The following is a 17,316-nucleotide window of genomic DNA, read 5'->3' as shown; positions in this document are numbered from 1 at the left end:
ACCGAAAACACTTCCTACCTGATCCAATATTCGTAATGGCATCGCCAAAGCAAACGCCGGACTTCCAAAAATATTGTTGGTTCAACTCCAAATACTATTTCCCTGTTTTATCTATTTGGCTGCTCGGATACGGAGGAAGATCTGAATAAATAGAAGATGATAGACATGTTCAATAGTGCTCGGTTTGTCTCCGTAAGTGATCTGTGAAGAACAACGTAGCGGTTGGCAGTTTGATGGGTGACCGTCAGTGGTGAACATGCAGTGTCCGTACTTCGGAGGGCATGTTAAACTGTCGGTTACGGGTCTCCTATAAGAGTGAGAGGAGACAAGTAACTGACAGTGTACGATCTCCTTTAGAGGAGATCCGTAATTAGTAGACTTTGGACGTCTTTGAGAACTTTTTCTTTTTTAAGTTTAAGGTTTCTTCACGATATGTTTCTTATAGTAAGTGAAAATTTATTTCAAATATGCACATAATTCTAAAAAATCTTTGGTGTCTGGTACAAAATTACAGGGAATTGATCCTCCGGAGGCCAAGTTTCGCCATCTATTCTAGCACTCTTTTTAAAGTAATTACTACATCAACATCACAAAAAAACATACACATACGCAGCACTCTCGTAATCTCACTCACACAAATGCAGTGCTTCAATGCAAATTTCTGTTTTTTGTTTTTTCCTGCTTCCGTGCAGTATTTTTGGAAAAGCTCCAAATAAAATGTTACTCCACCGTCGTTTGCAAATGTCTCCTGATCAGGAGACAGGTGACGACAATCCGATTGGAAAATAAATGGAAAGTAGAGTAAAATCTTTCCAAAACATTGGTAGAATCGCACTGAAAATATCTTAAATTCATGGAATACTATTTTTTACCGACTTCGAAAAGGTTGTACTGTGTTCAGTTGTATGTATTTTTATCGAAAAAGGACGCGGACACATTCGATTGTGTGTAAGAACTTATTTTTTTGTCACGATTTTGTAACGAAATCTTTGAACTTGATTTTGATCCAGCTTGAACGGTCAGATTTTAATAATTTTGTCCCATTATCCTGATCAGCGTCGTCAGGATTAACGATTTTCTTAGTGCGATTTTAGCATGTTTTTTTTAAATATTTTAGAAGTAAACCTCTGTTTATCGTTTATCTGGACATAAGGATTACTTATCTCGTTAGTGATTAAATATTATATACGTTTTTATAATATAGGAGTAGCAGACGAGCATGCAGTCCACCTGACGGTAAGTGGCTACTGCCGCCCATGGACATCTGTAATCAAACCCAGATAGGTTTAGATATTCTTACCTGAGGTCGGCCACAGATGCGCCGCTAGCCCTGAGGACTAAGCTGGAACGCCTCGGAAAAATCTGTCTCTCTTACCACACCCTTCAAACCGGAACACAGCAGCGCCTAACACTGCTGTTATTAGGTAGAAATAGGTGTGGCGGTGGTGCCGCCGGAGTCGAACCACAAAGGATTCTACCACCTTCAAAACTTGTAGAGTAAGTGAAATTTACGTTATAGTCTACCTTTCGGGTCGATTAATTGACCAACCTTTGAGGATTTTCCTTTTTTTATAGACAAGGGTGCTGCTTTTTCATGGCCGTTTGATTTGACTTGCCTTTTGACTGTTGATGACTTTTCCTTGACCGTTTCAGCTAGCAATAATTAATTTCTAACACGCATTTGAAAAATCAAGTGCGTACCTGGGATTCTTACCTCTAACCCTTCGAATGAGAGGCCGAGATTCTAACCACTAAGCTATTGCTTACGTCAAGGGTCTACCCTAAAATAAAGGGCTCCCAAACAACCCCGCTATAACAGAAGTGTGGCGGCGCCGTGTTTATATCAACGGCTGACTGGCTGCCCTTCAGGCCCTTCGACTTTTATCGGCGTTGATTGATTTATGTATTTACTTTGACAGAAAATAGGATTAAAGGGTTTATGATTTAGAAGTGGGTGAATAAAAACGTTTTGCTGAAGGCTTTATTTTAGGGTTAGGTAAACAGCCATATGTGAGTCGTATTTAGTAATTTGGTTTGAGTGACTACAGTTAGATACAGTATTTCAAATTCTTTCTTCCTACTTTCCGAAGCTGACTGCGTAAATAATCTTAATGTGAAGTAAATATTGTAATACATTTTAGTCAATAATAATAAATACTCTAAGCCTATGATTCCATGGGTACCACATATATTACCTAGTGTGAAATGTACCTAAATACACAGGCACATTTCAGATGTATTTGGGAAAATGTCCGTTGGGAGTGACGTCACACGATTAATTACGGACCGGACTGTAGTTGTATTGGGATGAAATGATGAAGGGTATTACGGAAGCATTTAATAACCAATTCCACTATTGCAAAGCTTTGCAGTTATTATCAATCCATTACTGTCCTACTGCTGGGCATGGGTTAACATTTTTTTTAATTATATATGAGTAGCAGACGAGCATGCAGTCCATCTGATGGTAAGTGGCTACTGCCGCTCATGGACATCTGTAATCAACCCCAGATAGGATTAGATATTCCCACCTGAGGTCGGCCGCAGATGCGCCGCTACCCCTGAGGACTAAGCTGGAACGCCTCGAAAAAGTCTGTCTCCCTTACCGCACCAACTCAAACCGGAACACAGCAGCGCCTAACACTGCAGTTATTAGGTAGAAATATGTGTGGTGGTGGTGTCGCGGGAGTCGAACCACAGAGGGTTCTACCACCTTATAACACAGCTAACATAACTTCGTCAACATAATAACACACAACATAAAACATCCGTCATCAATGTATCCCTTCCGTTACAACTCCGCCCGCGCCGCGGTTCCTGTAATCAATCAGACTTTGATCGGAATTCGGATTCGGATCGGGATATTTCACCAATCATTACTGAAATGTTATGTTTCAGATCGTAATAACCGAAATAACTTCTGTGGCTAATGATTAATTTTTGACTTATATACGAAAAACTCATTTTATTTCATCTTATTTTGTTAAAAATATATTTTTTTGTATGTTGTAAATACCAGAAATACATTTTTTATTCGTTATTCTGAATCGAATGAGCTATCTTTCATTTTTTTGAGAGCTTTCTCTATCTATTTTTCACGTTTATGAACTTGTTGATTAGACTACTACTAAAACATTTTGTATAGTTAGGATATTCCTGTTATCACGGAGTACATTACAGTCTTTTATTAATATCAAAATACTAAACTATCCAATTTATGCTTATGAAAGATCGAAAGACAGTTTGTTGTAGATACATATTGTCATTGTCAAATGATCTTTGGTAAAAAATTGAGTAGATTTATCATTAATTAAGGAAATAGATTTTTCACCGAACGAAATTATTAGGGGGAGATCTAAATAATCTTGCAACTGGCGACGACCTGCGTGGCGGAGCGGTCACGAGTTGGTTGCGAGTTCGATCCCCGGCCAGGCATCTGAATGAAAGAAAGAAAGAAAGAAACATTTATTTCAAAGCGATGTATTTGGATATCTGTTCTGGGTCTGGGTGTTTGTGCTTTCGTCGTTGTGTGTGTCCATAGCACCCACGACACAGGGATATCTAGTGCGGAGCTGTGAGTGTAAAATTCCTTAGGTAATTAGTAAACAGTGGATCACAGAAACAATAACACAGAATTCCTCTTCCTCCCGCGGCCCCGACGTGAGCGGACGTGTTTCTTGTGCAGTGCTACGCATTATTAATTAATTCAGTAAACAATTTTTTATCCCGCTCCGTCCCGCCGTAATACTGAGTGCTCGGCGCCATATTTTGTCTCATTCTTGCATCGCATCGCAGACCGTTCGTGATACCTACCGCTTACGTCACAGAAACGCATAAGAAATATTTTTTGCTAACTGCAGCCGGCCTCACCTATGCGTAGACGATCGTTTCTTGCTACGCTCCGTGTCGTACCTTGTGCTACGTAATAAGCTACGGTCTACGGACACTATTATCTGCTACGCCAGTGTTATTGTCTACCAGAAGTATTTCGTAATCCTTTTTTACAAATATAATCATGTATCGCTCACCTGGTAAATCGGGCTCCGATTCGAATTTGCGACAAGCCGCAACAAACCTGCAAACGCCACCATCAGCGAGTTTTGTCAGTACGCGCACCAAGCGTATGCGCACAGAGGACTTGGTTACTGACCTCTCCCAATTCAAAGATGAGATGAGGGATATGTTTTCATCGTGGATGTCACAACAGAAAAATGAAACGGCTAAAATTACGTCCAGTCTAAAAACGATAGAAGAATCAATGAATTTTTTATCAAACCAAATTGAAGACGTGAAGAAGAAAGTTACTGATATAGAAATTGACAGACAGAAAGATAAGGACTACATATTGCTATTGGAAAATAAAATTGAAGATCTCGAAAAGTCCCGGCGTAAATGCTCTTTTGAGATAAAGAACGTACCCAAGGTAGAAACTGAAACAAAAACTTCCTTACTTAATATGGTCACCCAGTTAGCTTCAACACTCAAAATTGACCTTAAACAAAACGACATAAAGGATATTTATAGAACCTCATCTAAAATTGATAAAAGACCGATTGTAGTGGAACTTGTAACTTATATACAAAAATCAAACATCATATCAGCAGCAAAAAAATACAATTTCCAGAATAAAAACAATAAATTAAATTCGACTCATCTGGGCTTAAAGTGTTCTAATACACCAATCTTTCTATCGGACCACTTGACGCAAAAAGGAAACCGACTATTTTACCTTGCAAGAGAATTAGCCAGAACAAAAAAATATAAATTCTGTTGGACGTCCCTTGGAGATGTCTTGGTGAGGAAGGACGAAAACTCTCCCATCGTTAAAATAATAAGTGAATCACAAATAAAAACCCTCAGTGATTGTGATATTAACACGTGACTATTTTTGGTAAAATTTAATAGGTATTTTTGTTATAATTATTATGTGATGTTAATGTTACACTTACACTCATACACTACTCACACACTCTTACACTATAACGACACAAAAATTATCAGTACACACTTGGATATAAAACTTTACACACAATTTATTTCACAACACAACATTATAATAACATCTTGTTGCCGTCTTTCTACTATTACTTATATTGACACAAATCATTATCTAAAAGTTTCCTATAATCAACTAAAACTAACATCGAATTTTGCGTGTATTTTTAATTTGGCAAAAGTCAATTCCGATTATTTTTTCCCTGGTTACACTAATAAGACCATTAATACCAGTGTGTTAAGTGAAACGATACCCTCTCCCTTCTTGTTTCATAATGGATAGTACGGCCCAAACTAGTGCAGATTTAGACAAAATTGAGGTGGCACAGGCTCTTATGTGCAGGCCTGAGGACTGTTATATTCATCTTGAACATTCGACGAGTTATCTTACCGTCCTCACCCAAAACATAAGGAGCATTTACAAAAATTTAGACGCTTTCCAAGTGACTCTTGACTCACTTAAGTTTGATAGCGACATACTAGTCATGACGGAATGCCACATCACAGATAACAAATCTATCCCTATTCTTAACAGTAATTATAACACACATTATACAACTAAAAATCAAAATCGATGCGACGGGGTTATCCTTTATGTTAAAAAATCTCTTAGCTACAAAGTCACAGAACCTTATATTTCTAATGCTTCTTGTCTTGCTATTACGTTCAAAGATGTTATTTTAATCGGAATCTATCGAACTCCATCTATAAGATCCACGCAGGACTTCACAGAATCACTTCAAAAATTATTGCATTCATATAAAAATTACAAAAATGTCATTATAACGGGGGATATAAATATTGACATCAAAGATAATAGTATTGACCCTAACTGCTCCCACTATTTAACATCACTTTCTTACTTTGGCTTACTCCCTGCACATAGACTTGATACACGTAATGATAAGTGTTATGATCACTTTATGTTAAAAACGGTTTATCCGGCTAAATGTCTTGTACTTACGAATGCACCCACTGATCATTCTACGGTCATTTTAAATTTAATGATGAACCTTAAACGTAACGCCGTCTCGTGCTACAAAATCTCTTTCAACTATGACGCCACCATTGCCGATATTAAAAATAACCTCTGTGATATTCTGGACATACAAGACCCGAATTTAGCAGTTAGTCTCCTATCAACTAGAATCTCTGAAGCAATGAACAAACACAAAACCGTAAGTTCGATCCCTAGAAGGAAACGATGTATACAACCGTGGATTACTCCTGGAGTGCTACGTTGTATCCGTAACCGCGATAAATTACATCTCAAAGTAAAAAAGCACGCTGACGATCAAATACTGAAAATAACTTATACACGATATCGGAACTTTTGTCACAACTTAATCTGTAAACTCAAAAATAATTATGATAAAAAAAAATTAGAAAACTCTAACAAAAACTGCAAAACATTATGGAAGTCTATAAAATCTATCTGTAATTTGACTAATAATAAATCTGTTGACTCACACAAACTTGAAAACATATCGTCATCGCCCGTTGAATCTGCTAATCTCATTAATTATCATTTTGCAAATATAGGTAGATCGCTAGCCGAAAACATTAATAAACCGCCATTTCCTACAATAAATCCTAATCTTAATAAAATTTCACCTGCTAATTCATTTGTCCTCTTAAACACTGACGCCTCTGAAGTAAACTATGTTATAACTAATCTTTCTAATGACTCTGCTCCTGGATCAGACAATATTCCAAATTCATTTATCAAAAGAGCCAGCCATATCTTAACGCCGATTCTCTGCCATATTTATAATCTTTGTTTTGAAAAGGGTATATTTCCTTCTGTTTTTAAAATAGCCATCGTTACCCCCATTTATAAGAGTGGGAATAAAGAGGACGTAAATAACTATAGGCCCATTTCGGTACTTCCCGCACTATCTAAAATATTGGAAAAGTTAATTAATTACCGCTTACGTAAGTTCTTCGCTGATAACGATCTCCTATCTAAAAATCAATTTGGTTTTAGGAACGGTATCTCTTCAGAGGACGCTGTTTTAGCCCTAACCGAGGAGATTTGTTACCAACTTGATTCTGGTAATAAATGCCTTGGCGTCTTTTTGGACTTATCCAAAGCCTTCGACACAGTTTCTATCCCCATTCTCTTAGAAAAACTGTATCATTTTGGTATAAGAGGTGTTCCACACTCTTTTCTTTCAGACTATCTTACAGACCGTCAGCAACAATTAAAACTTGGCCAAATTATAAGTAGCCCGATGAATATCTCCTATGGCATTCCTCAAGGTAGTGTTTTAGGCCCTACCTTATTTCTCATATACGTAAATGAGCTCTGTAACTTTAACCTCCCAAATTGCAAAATTTTCACCTATGCTGATGACACTGCACTTGTTTTTAACGCAAATTCTTGGGAAAATATTAAGGTTCTCGCCGAATCTGGAATGCATTATATCTCTAGTTGGTTAAGAGGCAATCTTCTAACGCTAAACATTAGCAAAACTAAGTTCGTTCCATTCTCCATACGTAAAACATCTTTGCCACCTTCTAACTTTTCTTTAGTTGCACACAGTTGCTTAAACCCAACTTCTAATACCTGTCTATGTAATGAACTAACACAATCTAATAATATAAAATACCTCGGAGTCTTTATAGACCAACACCTCACCTGGAATATTCACATTAACAGTATTGCTGACAGAATTAGAAAGCTGATCTGGATTTTCAAAAAGCTTAGGCATGTGGCCAGCAAAGATATCCTCATCATGACTTACAAAGCGTTAGCACAATCAATAATAAGCTATGGTATACCGGTGTGGGGTGGAGCAGCTAAATCACACCTAATTATTCTTGAAAGAGCTCAAAGAGCACTACTAAAAGTAATGTTTTTCAAACCCATTCGTTACCCGACGTTTGAACTTTATAACTCGCTAGAACTGCTTACGACACGCCAAATGTATATCTTAAATTGTATTATGAAAACACATCAACAATTACCGTATACTCCTCAACTTGCATCTAAACGTAGAAAATTCGCAATCTGTAGCGCACAAAACAAGAAAACTAAATTTAGGCATATACAATTTACATCCCAATCTAGTCATCTTTATAACTCTCTGAATAGCAGACTCAACGTTTACCCACTGACACGTATAAAATTAAGACACTATATAACAAAATATCTACTAAGTTTAAATTACAGTGAAACTGAAAATCTAATTTATTAACTATATATAATGATATAAAATAATCACTATCTACTAATAAGAAACGGCAACAAATTAGTTAACGTTAGGTACACAATCTTACACACACACACCCATACACACAAAACACATCACTCAAACACACATCCTCACACACACACACACACACCACACATAAACTCACACACGCACATTCAAACATCACAAACGCACAGTGGATATATCAAACTTTGTTATTGTTTTCTACATAATATATTATAAGTTGATTCAATTGTATTCTAGGAGGTTTGAGCGGGGTACCCAGTAATACGAGTTGTACTCAGTACAGGGGCCCTGGCAACGTTTTGTAATGTATCTGTGAATCAATAAATCATTTTTTCATTTTCATTTTTTCATTTTCATTTTCAATAAAGTTAGTCCATAAAATAGACATTAACTATAGACATAAGCTACGGTTGCGATCCATTAGCTGCAGGCCACTTAGCAGGTGATCTAAAGAAGGGTGGCCACCCTTCGAGCACGTCCACCTCGCGTTGAACAAATAGGGGTGGTTAAGTTGAGTACCTCATACGAGAGTAGTGCAAACGTGCTACGGGCGCCCTCTGTAGGATTTAATACGTATTAAACATTTATACGCCGTTTAGTGGAGTGAAGTATCTTAGAACTAGATCTCGACAAGTTCGTGCTAAAATGTCTGCATACAAAAATACAGGATGTAACTTAAATTGTCTATTATATAATCAAGTTTCATTCTATACCAGTATTTTTTTTCAATTCGAGTCAATTGTTTTTTTGTAATATCAATGGTATTTTAATAAAAGAAGAATGTTGCAAACAATAATACAATAACAATAACAAATATTTGTTTTTTTTTTACTTCCAAAGTTTCGAAGAAGCTACGTTACCACAATATAATAATTCATTTTGTCAATTAAACATATAAATGCTAGTAGAAATGCCTATCATACTCTTTAATCCGTTATTTATGTAATATTTAATATAGGAAACATAATTATCTGCTATTTACTACGGGCCGACCGGTTTCCGTTTCCGCCAAGAAAGAGGTTTCGACCGAAATATTGGTTTTCGGAACGTTTCCAAAACTAGTTTCCGACGAGGCTTAGACTTTAGGTAAATTTTAAAACTGTAACGAACTGTGTATATTTTCTTAAGTCTACAAAACGATTCGGTTTTCATTTCAGCCGAAAGTATGACAGAAATCGGTGGCGTTAGATTAGGTTAGGTTAGTTACTTAGGTTGGTTACTTGTTAGATATTAAATTATATTGTCATGATAATAAACATAAATAAAATATATAACTTAATTTCATATTTGAATAAATAGTCACAACAGATTCACAATCCGAAAATAGCCATCAAAGTAAGTCCATTGAAAACGAAATGCCCGCATAATTTGATTTGCTTTGAAAGCTATATAAAGCAAAAGGAACTGAGCCGAAAGTAATCAAACTAACAGACGAATAAACATCAAAGTTGCATACTGAAGTCGGTTTTATGTACTTCCTTGTCATACTGCAGGCAAGTAGCGATAGGCGATAATCGCTTGAGATACACTAAAGCACTTATGGCTTCTATAAGTTGTAACGAGGATTTTTTTTATAATATAGGAGTAGCAGACGAGCATGCAGTCCACCTGCTGGTAAGTGGCTACTGCCGGCCATGGACGTCTGTAATCAACACCAGATAGGATTAAATATTCCTATCTACCCGTGAGGACTAAGCTGGAACGCCTCAGAGAAAAATATTATTATATTTAACGCTTTCTACACTCACACACCACACTAGGATTCCCTGTGTCGTGGGTGCCATGGACACACACATAGACAAATATACAAACACCCATATCCAGAAACAGAAATCTAAATTCATCATTTAGATATCTGTCTGGCCGGGGATCGAACCCGGGACCCTTTGCGCGTCAGACCGGTATGGTGGCCGCTCCGCCACGCGGGTCGTCAAGTATGCCTCCTTTACACCATTCAATCCAGAACATATCAGCGATTAACGCTGCTGTTATGAGGCAGACATAGGTGTGGTAGTAGTGCCAACGGAGTCAAACCAGAAAGAGTTCTACTACGTTCATTGAGGCAGAAATTGATGAAAGGCGTATGCCGGCTAACTTAGATATCGACGCAATGAAGGTTAACGCAATATCGCTTTGTAGGGGTGGCCTTTCAAGCGTCGATATAAGAACGAATATCTGAGTAGTAGCAATGCATCTGTGCTTTACTTCAAGAACAACTTTTAAAAACAAGTGTACCGCACATATCTATTTAGGATCACACTGCCCAACTATTTAAATATCAAATAGGCCATAACTCCTACACGTATTGAATTTAACTAGAGATTTGATGCATCCCTAACAAACGAGCTTGCAATTTACCTAATGGCAAGGAATCACTGCCGCCCACGGAGATCCGCAACCAATTCCATTGAGTAGTGTGTCTAAAGCTGATAACAGAGCTACTCCTGATAATTACATGATAATTTTGGTCTCGTATGTAAATGTGACGGTGTTCATGCTCTTCTACCGAAAAGTAAGAACTGATACACTTACATAGGTGTGACGAATTTTATTGCTAATCGAAATTTAGTAGCTAAATAATCTAGCTTTACCACCTTTGAAAGTATATAACGTAATAAATAAGGATGCAAAGATGTCCCTATAGTTCCGGGACCTGAATAAGGCCACGGTATCCCCTGCCTGTCATAAGAGACTAAAGGGGGTTTCCGGGGTCGCGGCTAGGAGTGGGAAAGGTGGCTCGAGTCGCCGGAAAAGCGACCCCAACTAGGTCGGCGGTATGTGTGGTCGCATATCGTCGTATCAGATGATGTGGCGAGCTTCATGCTAACCAGGGTAGAGCCTGACAGGGCAACACGCTTAGAGGACTCCGGTTACGTCCTTTGGAAATCCCGGAGTCCTCATCGCAATGTCGAGGACGGTCACCGGGGAGGTTTTAGTGCGGTAAGAATCCCACATAACCCCGTGTCGCTCCCACGGCACTGGGCACCTTTTGAAGGTTTCCCCCTCGTAAAAAAAAAGTATGACAAAAATCAATCTGATTTTTTCGCCTGAAAAAAATCGTTACACGTTGATAGTGAGACTAGATCCTTATGCGAGAGGAGACAGCAATTTATTGGTCCATAAACTGTGGTTTGACGGCAGTCTAGATTGAAATGTCTTTAACGGACTACACAGTGAAAAGTTTTGTTCAAATTATGTAGATGTTTTCTATTTAAATAATTTCAGTGCTGGTACTATAACTTGAGGACATTTTGTGGTCTATCACACTACGTAGCTGTATTCTAAATACGTAGTTCTATATCTATATCTTTGTTAAGCCCAATTCTACGATCTTCTTCAATTCAATTCAATTCAATTCTACGTTCTTGATTAATCCCTATGTCTTTAAAAGTATTACCAACAATGAAAAAATCTGGGTGTACATATATTTTTCTATTAGGTGTGTGGTATTTTTTTTATAATATAGGAGTAGTAGACGAGCATGCAGTCCACCTGATGGTATGTGGCTACTGCCGCCCATGGACATCTGTAATCAACCCCAGATAGGATTAAATATTCCTACCTAAGGTCGGCCACAGATGCGCCACTACCCCTGAGGACTAAGCTGGAACGCCTCAGAAAAGTATGTCTCCCTTACCACACCCTTCAAAACGGAATACAGCAACGCCTAACACTGCTGTTATTAGGTAGAAATAGGTACCGTGGTGGTGCCACCGGAATCGACCCACAAAGGGTTCTACCACCTTCATATTAAAATGGTATATTGCGTGTAGAAAGCGTAAATAAAAATTATAGACGTAACTTAGATTTAACTTACTCCGCGTAAAATTGCTAATCCGCTCTGAATATTGAAATGAATCGCGTCGCCATAGATGCCATTAGAAATTGTATGACTACACCTCCTCACAACAATTAAAGAGTGGACTAGCAGTTGGCGCTAGGGATGTTCATATTAAAAAATATCGATATTTTTTTCGATATAATATATCGTAGTGTTATATCGATACTTTGCGATATATCGAATATATATATCGATATTTTAAAAATATCGTAATTATTTGTATTTAACTAGTCTATAATATTAAATAGTGATCAGGTAAATTATGAGTAAAAACAGTTTAGAGCGATGAAACATATCAACTTTATTTATAAATCATACGAAAAAGAATCCAATGAAAGATTTATAAATCCCAGGACTTTTTCTCTAAACCTTGCAAAAACAAAATTTTATTTACTCTTTTGACTTGCAATCTGCTTCTCTGCTGTGTAAGAACCTGTGCGGCTTTTGAGAAAAGTCGTTCAGATGGAACTGAGCTAGCCACCATAGTAAAATATTTAAATGCCACATTGACAATGTTCCAGATTTAAAGGAATAAATCAGTAGATATATAGAATAAAAATGGAATGTACCACGATATTTGATATATCGGATGAAATTTATCGATATTACATTCGATACTAGATGATTCGATTGTATCGGATTGAAGCAATATATCGCATACATGTATCGATATTTATTGAAATATAGATTTATATCGCCCACTACTAGTTGGCGCAGACTATACTTATATAACGGTTTTCTTTGGAAGAATACACAATGTTCAAAATGTTTAATTTTATATATTCCATTGTCTACAGTTCAACTTCGTTGGTAAGCTGCTGGGACCTAAAGGGAACTCGCTGAAACGGCTCCAAGAGGACACAATGTGCAAGATGGCCGTCCTCGGACGAGGCTCCATGAAGGATCGTCAAAAGGTAAGGTTTAATTAACTATCCCACTGCTGGTTACAAATCTCATCTAATAAGAAGGATTTACCCATTAATGTTCCACTGGGCACGGGTCTTCTCTCAGAGTAAGAAGTATTAGGCCATAGTACACTGCGCTGGCCAAGGGCGGATTTACTTGATACACCTTTGATAACCTTTTTTTAAACTCTCTGGTGTGTCGGTTTCTTCACGATGTTTTCCTTCTCCAAGTGATTATTAATTTCTAATATGAATATGACTTTTGAAAAAAAGAGAGTTGCGTGTCTTAGATTCCATCAACGGACTCCTCGAATGAATCTCTAACACACTAATACACAGCGATAGCAACATTCTATAATATTAAAAAAAATAACTCTATATAATGAAAGCAGTGGTATTTCAAATTTCCTAACGGCGTTTTGAATACCCGAGCCATTCCAATTCATAAACATTTAATTACTTTGTGGTTTTAACGATTTTTTATCTCTGAATTGAATTAAACTGGGCTCAATTGAAAAGCTTATTTATACCCATAAGCTATTAAAAAAAATAGAAATTGGCCATAATAAGTCCAAATACATATCACAAATTTTTAATGCTTTTTATTCATGAGTATTATTATCACAGGAAGAAGAACTCCGCGTGTCGGGAGACCCTAAATTCGCGCACCTGTCAGATGAGCTGCACGTGGAGATCAGCGCCTTCGCAACACCAGCTGAAGCGCATGCGAGGATTGCGTATGCCCTCGCTGAACTTAGGAGGTTCCTTGTACCGGTAAGTTCATCTTTTATTTGCACCCAGAAGAATATGGAATAGGGCAACGCTTTGCGGAGGGAGGCAGGTGAATGCATCTTAGCAAGCCCAGGCCGCGACGATACATGGGGAGTGTAGGACTCATCCTTAAGGGATGCCTAAACTAAACGAGGTAAGTTCATCATGACGACGCTATCCTATAGAAGCTAACAACCGCCACAGACTCACATCGAGAACAGCCGAGAACACCCGAGAAGCATGAATGTGATAGCTTTCTTGCCTTCTCGTTCTCGCGCTCGCCTGTTGTCCGATCGGTGTCGGTATTTTTGCCCGCTACATAGGGTTTTATGGGCGAGAAAAGAGAACGGCATCACATTCTTCTTCAGTCTCAGTGCGACCATGACATTGTATGTTGTTGTGTAGGTCTGCTGCACTGTCGTCCGTTCTGGATACCAGTCGGGAATGCGAATGAGAAGGTATGAGTGTAAATGCCTTCTCGACTCTCGTGCAATTTCTCGGCGAGACTTCTCGCGTGAGTCTGTCGCCGGCTTAAGAGTTCGAGAAACAAATGAAGGTAGATGAAGCATTTGTAGTTCGACTCCGAAGTCACCACCGCCACATGTACCTATTTGTCCCGTAGTGGATGCAGGGAGCTAAAGTCCTCAAGCCAAATGAAGATGAAACCACTGGCACCATGAGGCACCACTGCTCGTCCCTAATAATAATTATAGTTTAAAAACTAAACCACGCTAAATTCATTATCCTGACGATCCTGATAGGGAGAGGTCCGACGAAAACCGATGTTTTTGATAAGTGTTCAAAATTTTCAATTAATCGGAACGTTCACAATGGATAAAAATCAAGTTTAAAGATTCCGTTGCATACATACATACAGGTCAAGCTAATAAAAGCGTGGTAAAAAAGAATTAAGCGCTGCTGAGTTCTTGTTTAGAAGGTGTGGTAAAGGAAAGATATACTTATCCTGCGTTCCGGCTTAGTCCTTAGAAGTAGCCCTTCTGTGGTCGACCCTAGTCAACTCTAATACTATTAAGAGTTCATACTCGTTTTTTATTACTGATATATAAAACATATTTATTTATTTGACTACTACAATTATAGGTACACCAAACAAATTACTTACAGAGAATATTTGTAACATAAAAGGTGGTATACAAAAGGTGACCTTCCCGCTTATGTTACGACCTTTGTCAAGCAATCTTAGAATAAAAGATAGAAAATAATAATAATAGAAATACAGTTAGAGGTGTTCGTAAAGAAATATATTAGGGCCCCTGAGAAACCCTATTTCTTTAGAGACAAATTAATATTTGCCGTTCAAAAAATCAAGTACTCTGACTTATAGTCTATACCAGGGGTTCCCAAAGTGTACGCCGTGGCGCCCTGGTGTGCCGTAGAAAGTAAAGAGGGGCGCCGTGAGTCGATCCTCTAATTATTATCGGACACCACAAATATTGATTTGACTGAATAAATATCGTATTTATTTTTTGTTTTTTTTAAAGTCTGTTCTGTTGTTTTTCCTTTAAAGTCTTTTATAATAACATAATATTGTACAATTTCATATTGTGGTGTTTTAATTTTCGTTTCGATCAACCTAACGTAACTACTATTATTGTAGGTATTTCTTTCGACTGTCTCCTTCAAATAGTTAACTAGGACAGGGCGCCGTGATAAAATATTAAACTTGTAACAGCGGATTACAAAAGATTGGGAGGCCCTGGTCTATACAAATAAAATTGATTAGAATCTCAAGTGATTTAATAAATAACATGTCTATTATTTTACATATAATTCAAATGGTGAATTAAATGTATTTCTATGTTCATCGATTGTCTCGAAGACAATATTTATTAGGACTGAATAATTAACTACTTTGCACAGCTTACTTAGGGAAATGTAAATTAATAAATCTAGATGTGATTAAAATAAGTATAAATTATTTAATTAAACTGAGTTGTAATGAATTTTGTAGTAAACAAGTTATACTTTGACCTCTACGGGTCCTCCTCCGGGTAAGTCCCCTACGGGTTGACTTCTGACCTCCATTTTCTATGATTAAACACATTTTAGGGTTTCGGTTACAACCCTTCGGTATTTCTCTGAACGCAGTTTATCGGGGCTGCAAGTAAGCAAATTTCCAATATTATTTCTACCCAAGAACAGCAATGTTAAGCGCTGCTGTGTTCTGATTCGAAGGGGTTGGTAGCGATATATACTTATCCAAGACGTTCCAGTTTCGTTCTCAGGAATCGCATCTATAGCTAACCTCAAGTAGGACTCTAACCTTACTTGGTTTTGATTAAGCATGTCCATAGGCGGCAGTGGCCAGTAACAATCAGGTGAGTCGTTTACTACTTTTACGTAACGACAAAAATCCATTAGGAGTATACACATTAAGCCAAAACGCTTTCTACACTCACAACCCCACACTAGGATTCCCTGTGTCGTGGGTGCCATAGACCCACACATAAACAAATACACAAAAACCCTTTTTTTTCGAGGGGGAAACCTTCGAAAGGGCTCGAAAGCTGCCGTGGGAGTGACACAGTTGTACACGGCGGTATGCGACCACACATACCGCCGTCCTTCCCGGGTTCGCTGGCCGGACCGGCCCGGAATCCCCTTTTAGTCGCCTCTTACGACAGTCAGGGGATACCGTACCCCTATTCTGGTCCCGGAACTACAGGGACAAAATACACAAACACCAAGACATAGAACAGACAGAAATAGAAATCTAAATTAATCATTTAGATATCTGTATAGCCGGGGATCGAACCTCGACCCTGTGCGCATCAGACCGGTATGGTGGCCGCTCCGCCACGCGTCCTCCCCAGTTATGGAACAACTCTTGCCCAGCAGTGGACAAGTGAGAGTTCGCAACTAAAAGACGTTAATATAATTATTTCCATTTCGAAATGAACATTAATTAAATAACAAAAGCCTATTGTATGTCAACAGTGGAATTATATCGCGTTGTTCAATTTTCTTTGTGACTTCGACTCGTAATTAAAAACACTTGAATCATTAATAGCACGAACTTGTTATTGGTTTCCGATTATTTATTCTGTTTTGTCGAAAGTCACCATTGTTTACGTTTGAAAGTCAGTGAAATTAAATTTGAAATGAAAGCGCATTATTGTGCTATTGTAACAATGAAACATACAAAGCGTATGCGTTGAGCGTATGACCGATCTAGTACGTATTTTTACCACGCTTTTATTAGCTTGGGTTGTATGTATGTATGTAACGGAATCTTGGAACTCGATTTTAACCTACTTTGAACGTTCCGATTAATTTAAAATTTTGAACAATTATCAAGAATCGATGACAATACACGATTTTAACAATTTTATCCCATTCTCGTCATCAAGATCGTCAGGAATCAGGATCAACGACTTTACTTGTGAGATTTTAGCGTGGTTTTTAGTTTTTACTATAATTATATTTACCCCACTGCGGAAGGTAATGTTTATTAAGCGTGTATATCTCATTAATTAGTACGTCCTGCAACATAAATTACTTGTTAAATTATAACATATTAAGTGTCGTTGATCTGTAACCTACCCCTAATAAGATTAGA

At 37.8% G+C, this 17,316-nt stretch overlaps 2 protein-coding genes across 3 annotated transcripts in view; both read left to right on the top strand.

Annotated features, from left to right (window-relative positions):
• LOC140756669 (protein quaking-B) overlaps positions 1-17,316 on the top strand; it is a 284,741-nt gene that overhangs the window by 249,385 nt on the left and 18,040 nt on the right. For both annotated transcript variants that reach the window (XM_073092223.1, XM_073092222.1), the window contains exons 4-5: positions 12,858-12,974; positions 13,593-13,739. In XM_073092223.1, coding sequence (XP_072948324.1) covers positions 12,858-12,974; positions 13,593-13,739 — 264 coding nt within the window. The remainder of the gene's footprint in view (positions 1-12,857; positions 12,975-13,592; positions 13,740-17,316) is intronic.
• Positions 4,142-8,561, top strand: LOC140756444 (uncharacterized). The gene has a single exon (XM_073091953.1). It carries the CDS (start codon positions 5,271-5,273, stop codon positions 8,193-8,195), a length of 2,925 nt encoding a protein of 974 aa, XP_072948054.1. The 5' UTR covers positions 4,142-5,270; the 3' UTR covers positions 8,196-8,561.

This window comes from Epargyreus clarus, unplaced genomic scaffold (assembly GCF_041222505.1).
Source record: "Epargyreus clarus isolate Ecla_fem2 unplaced genomic scaffold, WU_Ecla_fem_2.2 ptg000035l, whole genome shotgun sequence".
Classification (NCBI taxonomy): Eukaryota; Metazoa; Arthropoda; class Insecta; order Lepidoptera; family Hesperiidae; genus Epargyreus; species Epargyreus clarus.
Note: the sequence above shows the minus strand (reverse complement) of the source record. Positions and strands in the feature narration are given on the sequence as shown.